This window comes from Protomyctophum parallelum, assembly GCF_964188405.1.
Source record: "Protomyctophum parallelum genome assembly, chromosome: 14".
NCBI lineage: Eukaryota > Metazoa > Chordata > Actinopteri > Myctophiformes > Myctophidae > Protomyctophum > Protomyctophum parallelum.
This window is the reverse complement of record NC_139709.1, coordinates 28,915,251-28,936,139: the sequence shown is the minus strand read 5'-3', so window position 1 is coordinate 28,936,139 and position 20,889 is coordinate 28,915,251. Positions and strand designations below refer to the sequence as shown.

The 20,889-nt window shown below is 43.9% G+C and overlaps 2 protein-coding genes across 2 annotated transcripts in view; both read left to right on the top strand.

The window, feature by feature from the left end:
- The first annotated feature begins 1,074 nt into the window (after positions 1–1,074).
- The window catches only part of vwa5b2 (von Willebrand factor A domain containing 5B2), a 44,003-nt gene continuing 24,188 nt past the window's right edge, over positions 1,075–20,889 (top strand). Inside the window, exons 1-10 of the mRNA XM_083782711.1 lie at positions 1,075–1,149; positions 2,640–2,784; positions 3,486–3,701; positions 6,212–6,440; positions 8,106–8,266; positions 8,862–8,993; positions 9,610–9,734; positions 10,209–10,385; positions 13,089–13,199; positions 14,930–15,132. Of these exons, the coding sequence (XP_083638837.1) occupies positions 2,646–2,784; positions 3,486–3,701; positions 6,212–6,440; positions 8,106–8,266; positions 8,862–8,993; positions 9,610–9,734; positions 10,209–10,385; positions 13,089–13,199; positions 14,930–15,132 (1,493 nt within the window). The 5' untranslated portion in view covers positions 1,075–1,149; positions 2,640–2,645. The remainder of the gene's footprint in view (positions 1,150–2,639; positions 2,785–3,485; positions 3,702–6,211; positions 6,441–8,105; positions 8,267–8,861; positions 8,994–9,609; positions 9,735–10,208; positions 10,386–13,088; positions 13,200–14,929; positions 15,133–20,889) is intronic.
- LOC310871476 (mitochondrial carnitine/acylcarnitine carrier protein-like) lies at positions 18,887–19,792 on the top strand (the record flags this gene model as incomplete). The annotated part of the gene is made up of 1 exon (XM_083783026.1): positions 18,887–19,792. One exon carries the CDS (start codon positions 18,887–18,889, stop codon positions 19,790–19,792), a length of 906 nt encoding a protein of 301 aa, XP_083639152.1.

Sequence of the window (20,889 nt, the reverse complement as noted above, 5' to 3'; positions counted from 1 at the left end):
CCCTATGGTCAGTACAGAATTCATTCCATATGTTGATATGACCCCCCGATGCCAAAGCGCCAGCGCTCACCCAGCAGTCTGCCGTCACCCAGGCGGATGCGTGCACGTGACCTTTAGAGTGAGGTCGCTTCTCGCCCACAGGGTGTCTTACTGGTTGTAGTTGAGTAATATTTGACCTGGAGTATGTATACTTTCCCTCGAGTTATTGGGGTTGTCTGTCCATCCTGACCTACACCCATGAAGTTAGGGCAGTGGTTCTCAACCTTTTACAGGCCTGTGAACTCCCCAAATAATTATATTTGAACTGGGGACTGCCCCACCCTGACAAACAGTTGGAATTGTAGGAATTGTTCGTTCCACCGACAAATATTGTGGAAATAGCATTTCTACAAGCTCACAACGCCTCTCACTTTAAAAAATGTTGCCTCTTTCTTTTTATTTGGCGATTTGGCCAATGTTTGACCAGTTTTTGACTAGTATAGTTGGTTGATTACTTTTGATGCCGTAATGGTCCTTTTCTTTTCTTTTCTTTTCTTTTCTTTTCTTTTCTTTTCTTTTCTTTTCTTCCGTTGAGGAATTAAAAAGGTCTTAGGGCACGGTCACACCGCACTTTCATTCTACCTATGAGTGCGGATATACAGGTAGGCTAGTATACTATATATATATATATATTCTTTTAATATATATATTTTGGGGCACCTTTATTGACTGACAGTCCCTGTCAGTGCATTTCAATGGGAATGGAGCTTTCTTTTCCGTCTTTTTCTCATTTGCATGAATCCACAATGGAAGCAATCCGCTCCATGCCCATTGACATGCATTGTTAGGACCCACCCTCATAGGTAGAATAAAAGTGCGGTGTGAACGTGCCAAAAAGCATGTGTGGGTCCCCACCCACAGGTTGAGAACCACTGAGTTAGGTGATAGTACAGGGCTGTAGTAGGCGGTGACGTGGACTCTGCTTTCCATAGAGAAATAAGGCGGTGCTGAGCAGAAGCCACTGTTTAATGATTGACCATGTCCTCTCTCTTCACGCTACAACACTCCCAGCAGGGTTGCTATGCAGCTGCAGATGGAATAGCCTGGTAACCGCAGCTCCACCGGGATTATCGGCTTTGCAGAGACCCTACCGTCCGACAGATAATACAGGTAGGAATGGAGACTTATAATGGATGTGCACAAGGTTGTTTTCCTGTACAGGTTAAGAAGAAATGCAGGTGTAATATAATACACCATAATGACATGCTGGCCAGCCTGACCTTATAGTAAGTGACACAGCTCCAGCTAATGAAATTAATCAGTTGTGTACAGTAACTAAGTAACTTTACTTTACTTTACTAAAGTACAATCTTCCAATATTTCCAATTTTAAGTACTTTTACTTCTACTCCACTACACCTCAGAGGCCAATATTGTACTTTTACTTTTTTATTGTACAATTATTTGAAAAGTTTAGTTTAGTTTACTTAATGTAGGCTGCGCATTGTGAGCTTGTAGATCTCCTATTTTGCTGCTAAGATTTGTATACATTTGAAACATTTGAAAACGTGTGAAATGAGAGCTTCTGCATAATGAAGTACTTTAGACCAGTGGTTCTCAAAGTGGGGTCCGGGGACCCCCAGGGGTCCTTGAGGCAGTTCCAGGGGGTCCCCAGCTAAATGATAGTTTCACTAATGAGTATCATTTTGGGGGTCCTTGACATGAAAAAGTTTGGGAACCACTGCTTTAGACGAAGGGAAGTCCATGGTGTTTGCTGTGGTAAAACGCTGCATGTCTCAGAGATCATCGCGATAAACCAGCAAATGGAAAAACAATGTCATTGAAATGCATGGTCACATATCGTTAATGTTGGGCAGAAAACCCTTATCTTCATACAGTATATTCTAACTTTTGGTGTTTTTTCCACCCGTAAATCAACACCCCTGCTTGAATGATCATACATACACACACAGCGTCACACAAAAGCACAAAAGTAGTCGAGACTTGTTATCAGCTTGTAGATCTGTTACTTTTGCTGTTTTCATTATCCTCTCTGTCAGGTTTACACACCTGACAGAGAGGATAATGCTGTGTCGTGTTTCTCATCAGTCTCTGTAGCTGTGGGTGAAAACCTCATACCGGTGTGTCTAAAACCGTTACTTTTCTGGATTCGCTTCATGCCGCGCTTCGAGCTTGTAGATCTGCTACTTTTTACAGTAGTAGATCTGCTACTTTTTGCTGTAGTATGACGAAGTTATTGACGAACAATGTATGACAGATGATATAGTACTTTGTCAGCTTGCCCTGAAATTTGTCTTGCAACCCAGCGGCCTTGTATGCAACACACTATTACACACAATTGACAGAAAAGAAAAGAAAATGACATACATAAAAACATGAAGGCAAGAGGAATATCCACAGCTCAGTCTAGTTCTGACCAAAATCCTGATTAAGTCGACTGCTGTACAAAGGGCCTTATTGTACATGCTGCAACACCATATCTCCTTCCTGAAGGCAGCAACCTTCAGGAATGGTTCAGAAGGAACTCTCAATACAAACTTAAGATAAGTTACAAATATGGAGATAAGAATTGGTTTCTGCTCGACAGCGACGATATGATAATAATAACATGGTCGGTGTCTCTCTGTCTTGGACCTCCAGGAGAAGATGGTGGGCCTGAGGAACCGCTCCACGTGGGCTCCGCTGCTCCTCAAGGCCTCCTGCATCAAGTCCTGTGCCAACGGCTGCTCGCTGGGCATCACCGCACACCTGACCTACGCCAACGCCGACACCGAGTCTGTGGAAGGTAGGCACGTCACAATTAGGACATAATCGTCTAATGGCAATGATTTGAGATAATCTCAATTATCTATACTTTGACTCAAGCACTTTGTTGTAGAAGCCGTTTCACTGTTTGTTTGTTTTGTTTGATTATTATTATGATTATTTATTATTAGTATAGTTTTAGTGCTCATTGGTTTATTGGTTTAATATTTGTGGTCACTCAGGGGGCACACCTCTCCAGGGTGTATCTGGGACAGGTGATTGGGGAAGGGTAGGCCTATGCACCTGTGTGGATCCTTTGTTTTCACAAGAGTCAGAGAATGAGCTGTGTTGTGCTCTGTTCACGCTTTTGGATCAGTAAATCTGCAAACTACAAGTGAAGTAATGGACAGTGCATTCTCTTCCTGCTTACGACAAAGACTCATCAGTGTTTTTTGTTGACTTTGTCCACCATTGCATTTGTGCAAACGTGTGCGATAGGAAGCCACACAATTTGGAGGAGGGGTTGTTTCCTTCACCCATGGTTGTTGTCTGCTGTGTTTGACAAGTATGCCAACATTATTGTATGTAACAATGTTCTACCTTATATGCACTTTGTAACTGGCTGTTTTCCTATTGTCTGACTGCACCGGCAGTGTTTATGTCCTTTTGTACAAGGCATTCCTGTACTTCTGTTTATGTGGACAAAGATAAATGTGTACTGTATCATATGTGTTTTTTCAGGTGTGTTTGTGTACCCTCTGGGTGAGAAGGAGGTGGTGGTGGGCTTCGAGGCCATCATCGCGGGCAGGCTAGTGGGAGTGGAGATCCAGAGCCGGGGGAAGCTGGAGGACTGCTGTCTGGACTGCTGCCCAGGATCAGGCCTCGATGGCCAGTGTGGGAGTGGCCGCGACTGGGGCTGCTGCGGGAGCTCCAACTTAGACATGCAGTGCACAAACGGTGAGGGGATCGAGGGATGAAATACTCCGTCTGCCACTTTATGCCAGAGACTAGACCTTCTGGCCAGCGTTGCCAGGTCTGCTTATCGTAAGCGACTTTTAGGCTGTGTTTTTCCGTCACGTTGCTTGTAAATATTGCTATACTGTAGTTGCGGGTTGCGTTTTTTGGGTGTTTCTAAAGTGTAGTTGCGTATTTGCAAGTTGGAATGCATGCCGGTTATGCATTGCGGTTACCAATGAGGGCCCGCTCCCATTGTTTACATTGTTTTTAGTCCACCAAAATGGCAGCAGCACCAGGTGGGGGTTGGGCGGAGGGGAGCGGGGCGGGCTGGAATGTAATTCAAACGGAGGAGTGCTAGACCGATCTGCAAGTCGGGAAACGACTGAATCCCGCTTCCCTGATTCTATGCAAAGGAGACATTTAAGGATCATCTGTGTTGAATTGTTCTCCAGAGCTCCAGAAGCTCACACTGCTCTGGAAGCTACAGTAGCCTCCAATAAATCACTCTGATAATGATGCAGTAATGACACTAATCTATTTATGGAGTCTGTGAGAAGTCAGCAGTGCTCCTCTGTCATCAGGATAGATAGATAGATAGATAGATAGATAGATAGATAGATAGATAGATAGATAGATAGATAGATAACATTTGTTCTCCACATTTGACCCATCTCTTGGAGCGGTGAGCCGCAGCGTGCTCTGGAATCATTAGTTGATTTTACCCCCAATCCAACCCACTGATGCTGAGTGCCAAGCAGGGAGGCATTGGGTCCCATTTCTACAGTCTTTGGTATGACCCGGCCAGGGATCGAACCCCGACCTCCCAGTTTCAGGGCGGACACTCTAACCACAAGGCCACTGTCTGGTCGACAAAGTATAAAAAAATACATCCTGCTTCTCGATTAATCAATTAGCCTACATCCAAATAGTAGTTTGGATAAACGTTCGGTTAATTGCTATTGCAGATAGATAGTGACATGTACGTTAGTCATTCCTTGGTCTCATGGGATAATGACGGAGGCTAAAAAAATGTGGCTGCCTGCCTGCTAGTGACATTAGCATAGCCACTAGAAGATGTGGTATGCAACTATGCAATACCAGATATCAATATGGGCAGAGTGAAATATATGATACGATGCATGCCGTGGTATATCAGCAAATGTAACAACAGATGTGCATACTATTTGGTGCATGGTTTAAGTTAAATATCAATAAAATAGGGAAGAAGGATATGAAAGAGAAGGTAATCCATCTCCAATTTCTATTGTTTATGTATAATAATAGCTCGCAAGATGTTTCGGTGCGACGTCGTCTTGTGAGCTTGTAGATCGGCTATTTTCAAAATATGTTTAAATACATTTTGAACTTGTGAAATTCATTCTGCATAATGAGTGTTTTCTACTTTTGGTACTTTTTAAGTACATTTTAATACCTTTTGGTACTTTAACACAGGTAAATTTTGACTTGTAACGAGTCAATTTTACTTAACCCACTAAGACCTGAGACCCGATTCTACAAAATGTCTTCTGAATCTTGACAGTTTTCTGAAAAACATATCTTTCTTTATCAGTGGTTCTCAAACTGTTTCATATAAAGGACCACCAAAATTGTAATTATTATGTATCTGAAAATATTTTGTTCCAGGGATCCCCCAGAAGCAAAGTTAAAAAAGAGTTAAAAACGCTCACTGTGAAAGAATATATATTCGCAGATTTGCACATTATTTTCACAAATTTTACAATCTGCCATCTCGTATTGCGGCCGCACTACGACCTTGTACATCTGCTATTTTTCAACAGCTAAACAGCTTAAAATAATGGTTAAAGTGGTTAAAAGCTAATGTGACACAGATGCGTTCCAGGTCGTAAAAAAAAAACGAGAGTACTTTTTTTTTCTCCCCACCACTGCTTCCCATGATGCATTGCAGGCATAGACTGTAAAACATATGGACAAAGCGTTCCCCGGGTCTAACATGAACGTAAAATGAAGCCTGAAATCCCTTGCATTCTAATGCACTGTAAATCGCCATCTTTCTAGATCCGTTTTGGACCAGCTGGCCATTGGCTGGCTCCGTTTGGGTCCAGCTGGCCATTGGCTGCCCAGACAACGAGGCGGGACTTCCCCCCTTCTTCTCTGTTGGTTTTTATTTTGACTCGAGTGGGAGGGGAATCCCGATCATAGACTGTAACGGTAGCCACGCCCCTCAGAACATACGCAATGTTTTTTTTTCTTTATGGTCATTTTTTTAATTAATGGGACCATAATTTTCCAAAAAGAATATTATGACATTAGAAATGAGACTTTAAACTAGTGACTGGAAGAAGAAAGTATTCATGACCATGTTTATTAAGGTAATACAGTCTAGGTGAAGTTGGGCCAAAATACATGGGCCTCTATGGAGCTATGGGGCTTTTTGGGTCCAGTCCAGCGCCACAACAGGCCATTATATGAACTACCGATTTCAAATGAGGCTTCACGAAATATCTGGCTGACTTCCCCCCTGATTGCAGGGCATCTGATCCTGGACGAGGACCTGGAGCGGTCCACCTTCATGGTGGCCACGGGGGTGATCGGTCCCATGGACGTGGTGTCGGTGGTCCTCAGCACCACGCTGGAGCTGGCCACGCTGGAGAACGGCGCCATCCACATCGTGTACCCCGCGCTGCTCACGCCCATCGTCACCGGACGCACGCCGCCCGGCAAGGCCGCCGCCGGCGCCACCAAGTCTGAGGAGACCGGGTGGGTGCGGGTGGCTGCAACAGCTGTTTGTTTTCTTTTGTTTGTTTGTTTCTTTATTTATTTATTAAAATGTATGTATTTTTGAGGGTCACGCTAGCCCCTCCTATATACAGGTTTAATGTTTGTTTTAAAAAACGCCATTAATAATAATAATAATACAACTTTATTTGTATAGCACCTTTCATGACATGAAATGCAGCTCAAAGTGCTTTACAGAACAATGGAGAATAAAATAAAAGCAAGGCAACGACATTAAAAAACAAGCAGTAATGCAATACAGTGAGGACATGAATAACAAAAAAATAAAAGATCAATTAAATGCAATGTTGTAGAAGTGGGTCTTGAGCTGAGCTTTAAAAATGTCTACAGAGGCTGCCTGACGAAGGTACAGTGGAAGCTTGTTCCATACCGACGGCCCGTAGAAGCAAAAAGCTGCTTTTTTAGTTGCAATTTTTTTAGGCAAAGCGAGCAGGCCAGCAGTGGAAGACCTTAGGGGGCGGTTTGGGACACATTTAGGCAGGCAGTCATGTAGGTAGGAAGGTGCGAGACCATTGAGAGCTTTATAGACAAGTAAAATAATTTTAAAATCAATCCTAAAAACAACCGGAAGCCAGTGCAGTGATGCCAAAACTGGAGTATTATGTTCTCTCATCTTAGTTCTAGTTAAAACTCTGGCTGCTGCATTTTGGACAAGTTGTAATCTGTCAGTTGTTTTCTTAGGCAGTCCTGAAAAAAGTGCATTGCAGTAATCAAGCCGAGAAAAAACAAAGGCGTGGATTAGCGTTTTTGCATCGTCCAAGGACAAATAGGCTCTGATTCGTGCAATATTTCTAAGGTGAAAAAAGGCAATCTTGGTAACATGATTAATGTGTGAATTAAATTAAATTCAGAATCAATAATAACCCCCAGGTTCTTTACTGTACTGTTACTTTCTACAGTCAGGTTGCCAAGTCTGCTTATTATTGATTCTTTCTGCTCACTAGAACCGATTATGAGAACTTCTGTCTTATCCTCATTTAGCTTGAGAAAGTTCTCACTCATCCAACATTTGATGCTAGACAGACAGGTCAACAGCGGATCTAAAGCACAGGGATCATCTGGAGCCACAGAAAGATATAGTTGGGTATCATCAGCATAGAAATGACATTGAAGGGAACATTTACGTCATATTGTCCCTCATTACGTCATATTGACTCTTTATTGTTAATGGCGTTTAATGTTTGTGCTTGCACAGTTTGTTTTACATCACCTAATCAACATGACTTTAGACTTTAATATATTAGCGCCCCTCACTTCACACGGGTGTGATTTTTTTTTAAATCACAATGCACATTAATCAACACGTGAATGTCCATGTAAATGGCCACTGGTCTCACTTCCTTTCTGGACAGCCCCCCCCCCCCATCCACAAGGAGGAGCAGTGCACCATAGTATTATGGGAATTGTAGTCCAGAAAGGAAGCTGAGCCCAGTGTCTGTGACATCATGGGCACTGCTAAAATCTAAAATATCTAAAGCCACATATTACACACATAAAGACCGCAGGAAAGTGTTCTAAATCTTCTAAACATCATTAAGATATATGTTTTGTCCCAAAAGGGTGAAGTGTCCCTTAATTAATGGGTTAATGACATACCAGTAATCTCTCCGTTGTTCCTGTCCGTAGACCGACCAGTTGTTTTGGTGCCACGACATCAGGCAAGCAGGAGCGCACTGCGGGCTCTGAGCAGCAGTGTGTTCATGCCATATTCACTAGCCCACCGGCCAACCTGGCGCCCTACCAACTCAACTTCCAGCTGCTGGTCAGAGGAGCCTGCCTGCTGGCCGGTATGACACCACAGTTTATATTTATTAGATTAATTCAGGTAACTGGGTGCCTGCTGGCCAAGTGGTCCAGGCGCATGCCACATGTAGGCTTTGGCCTGACAGCGCGTCAAGTGTTTCGAGTCCCGTTCATGACGACCGTTGCTGCATGTCGACGATAGGCCCAGGAAATAATTCCCTATGCATTTTTCCCATAGACATTTGTATTTATTTAAAGATCTGTAAGCCTCGAACAAAGCCAACTCGGATCGTGACAAATCATGACAACAAACACAATATTTTCGGCCGAACAAATAATTACAAAGAAGAAAAACAACAAAAAAGTGTTGTACCCTGCCATTTATTTCTTCTTTCCCCTAACTCGGAGTCCCTGAACTTTTCCCCCCCGAACCAAACAGACCCTAATGGGTCTGTTGACTAATGCATGTCAAACTGGGCGTCCTTGAAACTAAACAAGTTAGAGCCGTACAACTCATCTCTTATGGGGGTCCCTGGCATTTCTATTCAAATGGGGGTCTGCAGGACAATTAGTGTCACTTTGGGGTTCCTTGACATGAAAAAGGTTTGGGAACCACTGCTCTATATATCATTTTGTTAGGCTTGGAGAGTCCCACTCATGCTCTTCGGGCGGACGCAGACCCCAGCGCCCAGAGTGCCTCTGCCACCTACATCACCCTGGCCCAGGAGCACCCGTATGACCGACATATCGAGGTTATTCTGCACCTGAGCGGTGAGTCACTCTGTTCCAAAAAAATGCTGGAGGATGCAACCATAAGGTCTGTTTTGTACTGAACCACTTAAACGCTACTATGGTTGACTAATGTCTTTTCTGTGTTCTCTGCCATTGTGGGGAAAGCTGAAAGTGTTGTTTTTGGCAGAAAATGTCCATTTTAGTTTAGTCATAGTCGACTAAATCTACAGTTGATTTTGTCGATTAAAATGTATTTTGGCGGGCCTTAATTGATTTTAGCTGAAAATAGCTCCTTGCAAACATTTTAGTCTTTGTTATTTTGTTGATTTGTCAATATATTTAGTCTTAGTTTTGGTTATCATAGCTTAGTTTTCATTTAGTTTCCATTTAGTTTTCGTCAGTGACAAAGGGTAGTCTACGAACATTTTCCGTCATAGTATTTGTCGACGAAATCAACACTGCGATTGACAAGCTCACTGTGAGCTTCTCGATGTGCTATTCATCTTCGAAGGCTTTCCCCACAATACAGATGCTGGGGTTTAAGTGATTAGTAGTAATATTTCAATATAACACTTTTACAATTAACAGGCCTGTTTATTATGTCGTTTTGCTGTTATCCCCCAAAAACGTGATATACCTTCTACAAACTGGACAGAAGCTCACAGCCCATTGGTTATCCTGGAGAGAGGCCGGCTCTCCTTCAGCCAATACGAACAGCAGATCTCGTCGCGCCGTGACTTCATTCGCTGTGTCCGCAAAGACAGTGATCCAGAGAAAAAGGTTTGTGGATAAGTGGTGGGAATTGCCGTTCGTTTCAGTGAGAGTGCATCCACACAGTCGAGTCACAAAGATGCTTCTTGCCGCGAGTGTCAGGAATCTCTTCCTGGTTTTTACACAGCTTAGACAGCTGGTCGATGGAAATTAAGGTCCACCCACGCTGCAACTTGACGCAGGGGGCAACGCGCATTAGGCGTCCACTAGTACAAGTGGTTCTCAAATGTTTTAATTTAATTTAATTTAGCTTAACTCTGAGATGAAACCAAATGAACCTGTTAGGGTCCATTTCGTTCCATTTGTATACTTACAGACCTCTTATGGTCATTCAGTGCTAGCTCTTTATGCGTTTCTGGTAATATTATTGTCTGGACATTTTGCATGTGCGTGGCAAAATAATGTATTTTTTTACAAAGCCAGCATGGCCAGCTTAAATGTCATGATTGTGAAAGAGCCTACAGATTGTGTGTTGCTTGGCAGTGCGAGTTTGTGAGAAAGCGGCACCACAAGGACATCCTGAGCGGGCCGGTGCTCATGCTGAACTTCTGCCCGGACGTGTTGAGTGAGCCTGCAGAGCTGCACCGCGCCACCAGGGAGCTGCTGTTCATCATAGACCGCAGTGGCAGCATGAGTGGCAGCAACATCCAGCGCATTAAGGTGACTTACTTAATGGTTACATGAGTGGCAGCAACATCCAGCGCATTAAGGTGACTTACTTAATAGTTACATGAGTGGCAGCAACATCCAGCGCATTAAGGTGACTTACTTAATAGTTACATGAGTGGCAGCAACATCCAGCACATTAAGGTGACTTAAGGCCTATTCATAGTCTGGATTTTCGGTGGTGAGGTGACCACCGCTCCGGTGGTGAGCTGACCACCACTCAATAACGTTGAGCGGTGGTGAGTAAAAACAGAGAGAAGGGCTGGAGCGGTGGTGGTGGTTTGCTCTTCACCGCGGCTCGTGACGTCATGTTGTAGTTCGGTGGTCACCCCACCACCGTAAATCCAGACTATGTATGAGCCTTTACTTAATAGTTACATGAGTGGTAGCCTGGGGTCCACCTATGCTTTCTATGGCATAGGCAGCTCCCGGCAGGATCCGCCAGGAGAATCTAGACACAGCTGCGCGACATGAGACTGATTAATTAGAGCGACAGAGAGAGAGAGGAGTGTGTGTGCGTCAATTTAACAAAGGTGCAGACGATCAGAAATCAGCAGAGAGTGATCGATGTTTGCGCTACTCTATGCCGAATTGAAGTGGACTCGGACCCAGACTTTCTTTTTTCCTCCCTGGAAATAAAAACGTCTGGGTTTCCGAGGCTACATGAGTGGCAGCAACATCCAGCGCATTAAGGTGACTTACCTAATAGTTACATGAGTGGCAGCAACATCCAGCGCATTAAGGTTCTTAATAGTTACATGAGTGGCAGCAACATCCAGCGCATTAAGGTTCTTAATAGTTACATGAGTGGCAGCAACATCCAGTGCATTAAGGTTCTTAATAGTTACATGAGTGGCAGCAACATCCAGCGCATTAAGGTTCTTAATAGTTACATGAGTGGCAGCAACATCCAGTGCATTAAGGTTCTTAATAGTTACATGAGTGGCAGCAACATCCAGCGCATTAAGGTTCTTAATAGTTACATGAGTGGCAGCAACATCCAGCGCATTAAGGTTCTTAATAGTTACATGAGTGGCAGCAACATCCAGTGCATTAAGGTTCTTAATAGTTACATGAGTGGCAGCAACATCCAGCGCATTAAGGTTCTTAATAGTTACATGAGTGGCAGCAACATCCAGTGCATTAAGGTTCTTAATAGTTACATGAGTGGCAGCAACATCCAGTGCATTAAGGTTCTTAATAGTTACATGAGTGGCAGCAACATCCAGCGCATTAAGGTTCTTAATAGTTACATGAGTGGCAGCAACATCCAGTGCATTAAGGTTCTTAATAGTTACATGAGTGGCAGCAACATCCAGCGCATTAAGGTTCTTAATAGTTACATGAGTGGCAGCAACATCCAGCGCATTAAGGTTCTTAATAGTTACATGAGTGGCAGCAACATCCAGCGCATTAAGGTGACTTACTTAATGGTTACATGAGTGACAGCAACATCCAGCGCATAAAGGCAACTAAATCTGGACTCACTTAACACTACTTTTCAGAATAAAGGCGCTAGAGTGCCAAGCAGATGGACAGATTTTACTCTTAAAAAGCCCCGCCTTCCATTCCCCCAAATCCGGGAGTTATAATGTTCCATTACTACCCTGCGCTAATAAGTCTGATCTCTCTTTACAAGCGTTAATATTCCAAACAAGATGCTTCGTTACGTCAGAAATTAGGACGGAACATCAGCGTTCTGATCAAAACCATGGAGAGCGCCGTAGATTTAGAGAGAATATCAAGTTTTGTCTACCCCAGCCTGGATATGGTTTTTTCAGAATATTTTTTGATTTAGTCTTAGTCTTCTGAAAAACCGTAGTCTTTTAATAGCCAACAAAATTAACACTGCAGGAGGGCATGCTGGTGGCTCTGAAGAGCCTACCACGGGGCACCATGCTGTAACATGTGTCTTTCTTCCAGGAGTGCATGCTGGTGGCTCTGAAGCATAGACTGTAAAAAAATATGGACAAAGCGTTCCCCGGGTCTGATATGGACGTAAGATGAAGCCTGTCAGTCCTTGAATTGTAAATCGCCATCTTTCTAGATCCGTTTGGGCCCAGCTGGCCATTGGCTGGCCCAGACAACGAGGCGGGACTTCCCCCCCCATTCTTCTTCGTTGGTTTTTATTTTGACTCGAATGGGGGGTGGCTCCCGATCATAGACTGTAACGTAGCCACGCCCCTCAGAACATACGCGACTTTATGGTCATTTTTTTAATAAATGGGACCATAATTTTCCAAAAAGAATATTATGACATGAGAAATGAGACTTTAAACTAGTGACTGGAAGCAGAAAGTATTCATGACCATGTTTATTAAGGTAATACAGTCTAGGTGAAGTTGGGCCCAAATACATGGACCTCTATGGAGATATGGGTTTTTTTGGGCCCAATGACAGCGCCACAACAGGCCATTATATGAACTTTCAGGAAGTCCCGATTTCCTTAGTGGCTTCACAAAATCTGTCTGACTGCCCCCCTGCTCTGAAGAGCCTGCCACCCGGCACCATGCTGTATGTAACATGTGTATTTCTTCCAGGAGGGCATGCTGGTGGTAGCTCTGAAGAGCCTACCTACCACACGGCACCATGCTGTATGTAACATGTGTATTTCTTCCAGGAGGGCATGCTGGTAGCTCTGAAGAGCCTACCTACCACCCGGCACCATGCTGTATGTAACATGTGTATTTGTTTCAGGAGGGCATGCTGGTGGCTCTGAAGAGCCTGCCACCCGGCACCATGCTGAACATCGTGGGCTTTGGAACCGCCGTCAGGACGCTGTTCACCAGCAGCAGGCTCTGCACTGACGTGAGTCCCAGTGCTTCTTAGAAAACTGAAGATAGTTTGTGCCAGGGACCCCTCCATCTGAAAGTCTTTGACGTCACTTTTTTGACGTCAAGAGTGGATAGAGCCCATCATATAATTCATTCATTGGGAGATCTAAAGGTCAGAGGTCATTTGACGAATGACTGAGCTTCAGTTCCTTACCGATTCCCACGACCCTCTACCATATTGCCGAATGTCGTGGAAAACGACCTACGAGGTCACCACGCATCGCAATTATGTGATGCTTTGTGAGCTTTTAAATGAGCTTTTTTTTTTTTAAATACCTGATGCACTGCATGCATTGGGTTAAAGTGGTGAAGCAGACATTTGATGCTAATATCACTCATTTTGCTGTGTGGGACCCCCTGGAACCCTGTTACCCCCACCCACAAGGACCCCAATGTGCGGTCGAGCGTTCTGTTTGTACACTCTGGTGTTACAGACCCTAAAGTAACAGGTTGGATGTGGAGGCTATCTGCGTGCTTAGCATGCATGAAATGTCATCATTATGGTTGGTTTAACATGATGTGTTTAAAGTAGCGTTTGTCCCCGCAGATCCCACGTGTGGCTTAAACCTGAACCTCCTCCGCTGCTGCTAAGGCAACGTGCGGAGATGACCTGCTGGCAGGGCCAGACACTGGACAGTAACTAAGTGACCAGTGTCTACTGTTTGATTTGATTTATTTATTAGATCCGCATTGGCTTATTGTGCATCACAGCATGCAGCTCTACTCTTCCTGGGGTCTCAAACACATCATCAAATAAACAACATATTGCATATTATTACATACATACACCATTCATACAACGCAACAATGCAACACAAAACACCAACTCATGCCCTGTCTAATACGTTTGCTATTTTTTGGCAAAGTCATAATGTTTTCAAGTAATTGTAGTGGAGTACAAGAGAAAGTACAATATCTACCTTGAGTATAGAACGTATAAAGTATTGAAAAATGGAAACGCCCAAATGCAGTGAAAGAAAGTACCAGACTTGAGTACTTATAAGTACAGCTTGAGTACTTAGTTATACCTTCCAACATTCGCCCCCTCCTGTCAGGCCGTGCTTGTCCATGATGTGATTGGAAGACACTTCGAGGCAGGTGCTAACTATAATGAGTTTACTCTTTGATCAGATTAATTCAATTACATTCTTGCCGAGACATCTGGAGCCAGTTGCGCCACCTCACACTAAGCTCAAACTTAGCTATAGTTATAGCTTAAATGGCTTTTAAGTCGAGATGTATGAATTACTAAAAACAATAACATATAACTAGGCTAAGTTTGAACATAGTGTATATGGTTTTTAGTACACAGCCAATGACTTAACAGTCTTTGGGCAGTTGGTTCATTATTAATTTAGCTTTAAGCGCCACTCACACTGAGCACGATAACTATGGCGATAATTTAATTGGCGTCCACACCGAAGAACGATGACGTTTTGTAAACGGTGCGTCAAACGGCGCGCTGCAGTCAAGCTTTGTCATGATAGCCCACACAGAGGGAGAGGAAGGGAGAGATCTGCGCCTCCATGGTGCTGAAGGACGGGATATAATTATGGATAATCTGACTTAAAAACTGGCTGCTGTGTTAAGCCTTAGTAGATGATAAAATGACAAGTTCTTTTGAAAGTGAAATATCCCTTTAAACCCTTTTGCCTGTCTGTCTCTCTCTCTCTCACACTCACGCACACACACGCACACACACAGGTGACTATGGCCCAGGCGTGCGAGTACGTGCAGAAGATGCGGGCGGACATGCGGGGCACCAACCTGCTGGCCGCGCTGTCGTGGGTGTACCAGCAGGGGGCGCAGCGCTCCTGCCCGCGCCAGGTGTTCATCGTGACGGACGGCAGCGTCAGCAACGTGGGCAAGGTGCTGGAGCTGGTCCGCAGGAACACCTGCACCGCCAGGTGAGTAACCGAGTACATTTACTCTATTGCCCGTTCAGCACGGGAACCCTTTTAGGTGTTTTTAACTCTTATCTCTACCGCTAGCGGTTAGCATAAACCCCAGTTCCCAGTGCCAGCATATGCGTTCACTTTAATCAGACCAGTGTGTGTCCAGTGGAAACCTCGTATGAATCTGATCTCAGGTCAGAATGGGTTAAACGTAGAGATGTCCCGATACTGTATCGGTATCGGGAAAAGTATCGGATCGGCCCTTATTTGTCATATCGGGTTATATCAGTATCGGTGAAAATGCCAGTCTAACCACAGATCCGACACAGGAGCAAGGGGTTGACACTATGGCAGGTAAATAAAATGTTGGGACATGTGGAATTTGCTTTGGAGTTGCCCAAACTGCAAGTGCGCATTTGAGTGAGGAGTCTGCTATAAACACAACACGAGATATATAGCTAGATAGCTATAAACACAACATGAAATCACGACACTGGTATCGGTATTCGGTATCGGTATCGGCTAACACATAAATTGAGGTATCGGGATCGGATCGGAAGCGAAAAAAGTCGGGACATCCCTAGTTAAAAGACGGTGTTCTTTTAAGTCGTTACACACACTCTTGTATCATTGGAACAAGCACACACTCTTTATCTTTCGTCAGAAGCTTTTACATGGCGGCAGCGTTGCGGTACAAAGGCACAAATTAAATCCGAAATGTGGATGGCAGAACATCCACCAAGGACAGCGACCCTGGAGTCGGACTTATGGAGGTTTGAAAATCCTTCTTTCAACTGCTTTGCACTGTGAATATATTTGCAATCACATAGTTGGAACGGTGGGGCGTTGCTATAGGAACCGGACCAATGTTAAAAGCTTCCGTAGGCCTCAACCATTATATAGACGGAGTATACGTATATATATATATATATATATATATATATATATATATATATATACATATACGTATACGTATACGTATACGTATATATATATAATATACAGACCTGGGATATGACACCACCTAGCATCGATGTCCGTATACGGACTTGGGGAAAAAAGAGTTAAGGGTTATGTTACTTTAGCTATTGAAAAATAGCAGATCTACAAGATCATAGCGTGGCACTGAGTGCCGCGCTATGAGCTTGTAGATCTGCTATTTTTTAAAAATCGTGAAAATGTTTGCAAATCTTTGAATATATATTCTTTCACGGTGAACGTTTTTTTTTACTCATATCTTTGAATCTGGGAGGTCCCTGAAACAGCATATTTTCAGATGAGGGGTCGGCAGACAATTACAAAAACATGAGAATGAGTGACAAAGATAATTGTGTCTGCATGGTAGCCATATCTAGAGAGAGAGAGCGAGTGTAGAAAGAGAGGAGAGAGATGTATTGCTGAGCCACACCCAGTAATCTTGCTAAGTGGTGTGTGTGTGTGCGTGTGCGTGTGCGTGTGCGTGTGCGTGTGCGTGTGCGTGTGCGTGTGTGTGTGTGTGTGTGTGTGTGTGTGTGTGTGTGTGTGTGTGTGTGTGTGTGTGTGTGTGTGTGTGTGTGTGTGTGTGTGTGTGTGTGTGTGTGCGTGCGTGTGCGTAATGGTGCATTTATATAGCACCTTTATCCAAGGCGCTTTACATAGACTGTGCATTACCTTCACTTCGACCGGAGCCCGGGTTCGAACTAGCAACATTGCGGTTACCATCCGGCCACTCTACCCCTGAGCCACCGTTGCCCATGTGCATGTGCGAGCATGTGTGTGTTGCTCTATTCAGGTCTTACTATTCAGTCAGTCAGTCAGTCAGTCAGTCAGTCCGTCTCTCCACAACACTCCCCCTGCAGGGCATCGCCCATTAACTTCATTTCTGCCTCATTAGTATTCGCCTGTTGGACAGCCTGCATTTTCAGCTGTCCCAGCAGCGTGGCTGCTGCGTCAGCCCATCATCACCATCATGCTGCTCCTGCTGCGTTCACACTGGCAGCTACAAAGCTACTACCATTCCTTTTCAATGGAAGCTGGTGACATGAATATACAAAGCTACAGGCTACCATTCATTTTCAATGGAAGCTGGTGACATGAATATACAAAGCTTGCAGGCTACCATTCATTTTCAATGGAAGCTGGCGACATGAAAATACAAAGCTACAGGCTACCATTCATTTTCAATGGAAGCTGGCGACATGAATATACAAAGCTACAGGCTACCATTCATTTTCAATGGAAGCTGGCGACATAAAAATACAAAGCTACAGGCTACCATTCATTTTCAATGGAAGCTGGCGACATGAAAATACAAAGCTACAGGCTACCATTCATTTTCAATGGAAGCTGGCGACATAAAAATACAAAGCTACAGGCTACCATTCATTTTCAATGGAAGCTGGCGACATGGATACAGTATGTGAGGCTGCTACCTCCGACTTGGAGTTTGGGATGAGGAAGTTGATGTGTCTTGCAGGTATTAGTCTGGTGATCCTTTTCTTTGGTGGGTTGCTGTCTGTTTTCACAGTAAAGTATACCTCTACTACAGCTTCCCAATGAGTTGGAATCAACCAGCTGTCATCCAGGCAGATTAAGTATCAACAAACTCAACATACTGTATCAACAGGTCAGAAGTGCCGTCAAAACCCATGAATGAATCAAGTTAAACTAATGATCTTGTCTTGCTGCTAATTCCCATAAGGGGTCACCAAAGCGGATCATAATGCCTGGCGGCTCCATCTTCACCATCATTCTTCCAATATACCCCTCATCCCTCCATCGTCGCCACCCAGTGTCCAGGAGGTTTATGTGTGATAATGAATAGCTACAAAAATTATTGGCAGCTTGTAGATTGTCTGTTTTGCTGAGTGACACTGGAGAATGTTGGAGTATATAAAGTATATTTTGTTATGGCTGCCGATATGCAGTATCACCCCAGTACATCATCAAGTGATGATTTCAACCCTGCCCACATTAAAGTCAGTTCTGATTAGACTTTTTTTCAGCCATAACTATTACATGTGTACATGTGTTTAGAAACAAATTATTTAATATCCTTCATCATCTCTGTGTTGTTGAACACTCAAGATGCAAGGCTACGGGCGGGAACAGCTGGTGATGCAAACTCTATAGACCAGGAAATAAACTTGGACACAAGCTGTTCCATAGCAATGCGAATCCACTGACAAGGTCCATGGCATACAACTAAATTATATAGGCTAACTGTGGTGGTTCTGCTGATATTTAAAACACACAAGTAGCATGTGTCTTTCATACACATACAATTACAGGGTCCTCCTACAATAACAGCAGTGGTGCTCAAAACTTTTAATTTTAATGACCGATAATACTCTGATAATGTACAAATGATTATCCCCTGCTTTTTTGGTTGTAGTAAATATAACACATTTCTAATGATATTTTTTCAGAGATGTAGAACGTAGGCCTATTCTATGCAGTGATGCAAATGAAAGTTTTCAAAATGTACCAGTAGCAATTTCCCCAAAAATGTGTTGGCCGTTAGCCATGTGGAACTCCAAATTTGGGCGAGTATAACGTCATATTCGATTATGCCAAGTACAAGGCAGCTATGCTTAAAAGTGTACAAATCATGCTGATTCTCCCAACAAACCAATTCATCTCACTGAAGACTACAAACATTGGTTACACATACAGTTGTGTTGCTAAAGCCTAAAAGGTCTATCGTCATTTGCATTATTTCTGACGGGACAGTGAAGAAGGTACTCCAGAGTTGCATTGATCAAGAAAATAAATTGTAACAGAAACTATGTCTAAGCAACCAGAACCAGTGAGTCAGATGAAGAGCTTAATCGCTGGGGGGGTTGGAGGCATGTGCCTGGTCTTTGTAGGGCATCCACTAGATACCATAAAGGTCCTTTTGCAGACTCAGCCAAAGCCTAAACCTGGGGAGACCCCCATTTATACAGGAACCTTTGATTGCTTCAGAAAGACCCTCGCTAAAGGGGGTACAAAAGGCCTATATAAAGGTATGGCAGCCCCTCTAATTGGAGTAACACCCATGTATGCTGTCTGCTTCCTTGGATTTGGCCTGGGAAAGAAATTGCAGCAAAATGGTCCTGATGATATCCTTACGTATCCACAGCTCTTTTCTGCAGGAACGTTGTCTGGGGTGTTCACTACAGTCATCATGGCTCCCGGAGAGCGTATCAAATGCCTTCTACAGATCCAGGCAGCATCCGGAGAGGTAAAATATGCAGGGCCCATGGATTGTGCCAAACAGCTCTATAGAGAGAGTGGCATCAGGGGCCTCTACAGAGGCACTGCTCTCACACTGATGCGAGACATGCCAGCAAGTGGGATGTACTTCATGACCTATGAATGGTTGAAGAACATTCTCACACCAGCAGGAAGGAGTCACAATGAGCTCAGTGTTCCGAGTATTCTCTTTGCAGGAGGAATGGCCGGGATCGCTAACTGGGCTGTGGCAATTCCGCCCGATGTTCTCAAGAGTCGTTTCCAAACCGCTCCTGAAGGAATGTATCCAAATGGGTTAAGGGATGTTCTACGCGAGCTGATTAGGGAGGAAGGTATGGCCTCTCTTTATAAAGGCTTCACTGCTGTCATGCTCAGAGCTTTCCCTGCCAATGCAGCTTGTTTCTTAGGATTTGAAGTTGCTGTTAGGTTCCTGAATTGGGCAACACCTAATTTGTGAAGTAACAGCACCTCTACATCCTCAGTAATGGCCTCTTCTCCACCGCGGCACATACTCCATCCTTAGCAACAGACCCCATGTCATCACCACGCCAGTTGGAGCCGTGTGGAAGAACGACCCAATAGCTGAGTGGTTTGGACACACAGGTTTAAATGCCTGACAGAGTGTGGTGCCCAGTGTCAAGTCCTTCGGATAGGCAGTTGTCCAGAAGCACTGACCTGACCGATTTGCCCATATACAGGCATACAGTATAATTGGAGATCCCATCGTCCAGAACCACCAACCACACGCTATGCCCATATATTGTATTGGTTTAATGACATCAGGGATCTCCACTTCTGTGCATGCATGAAAGAGACAGAGACAGATGGGTACATGGGTATTACAAAACCGGGTGGGGCATGCATTTCCAACTTGCATTGTTCCTGACTTGCTTGTGTGTTGGTTCCTCATCATTATTTTAACATACTGTATATGTAGCAGTCCCTTTAGTCTAGCGGTTAAGATGTTGACTTTCCATGCAGGAGACCCGAGTTCGATTTCCGGGCGTTACACAAGAGTAAAGTTCTTTGGTGTTGGTGCAGCAATAACAAACATCATAATGAATAGCAACAATAGTACGACTATTGGCTGCCAATTACGAGATATCTTGTATTTTAATTCACACCCGTCAGCTGCCAACTATGATATATCTCGTATTACATCGCTTTATATCGACATAAAAAGGCCTCGCTATTTTCTAGACTCACTCACTCTCTCAGACTCAGCCAATGCTGGCCATCCATCCTCGTCACAAGATGAGGATGATCTGAATTGCCATTTAATCCTGATAAAGAGCACCTGTTAGAAATCAAGAAACTTTGAAAATGTGCTAGGTTACTGTAGGACAAAGACCTCATGATAGGCTGGAAATGTAATTTACCGTAATCCTTTGGTGAGCAATGGTGACTGATTTGGGGAAAACGGTATGATCCATGACTATGACAACATGTTCAACTTAGAAATCATATAACATGCATAGTAGGCATGATCGTTTCACATATTATATGTTCATATTCCTGTTATATCCTGCTCTGACATTACTTTTTCCATTCTTT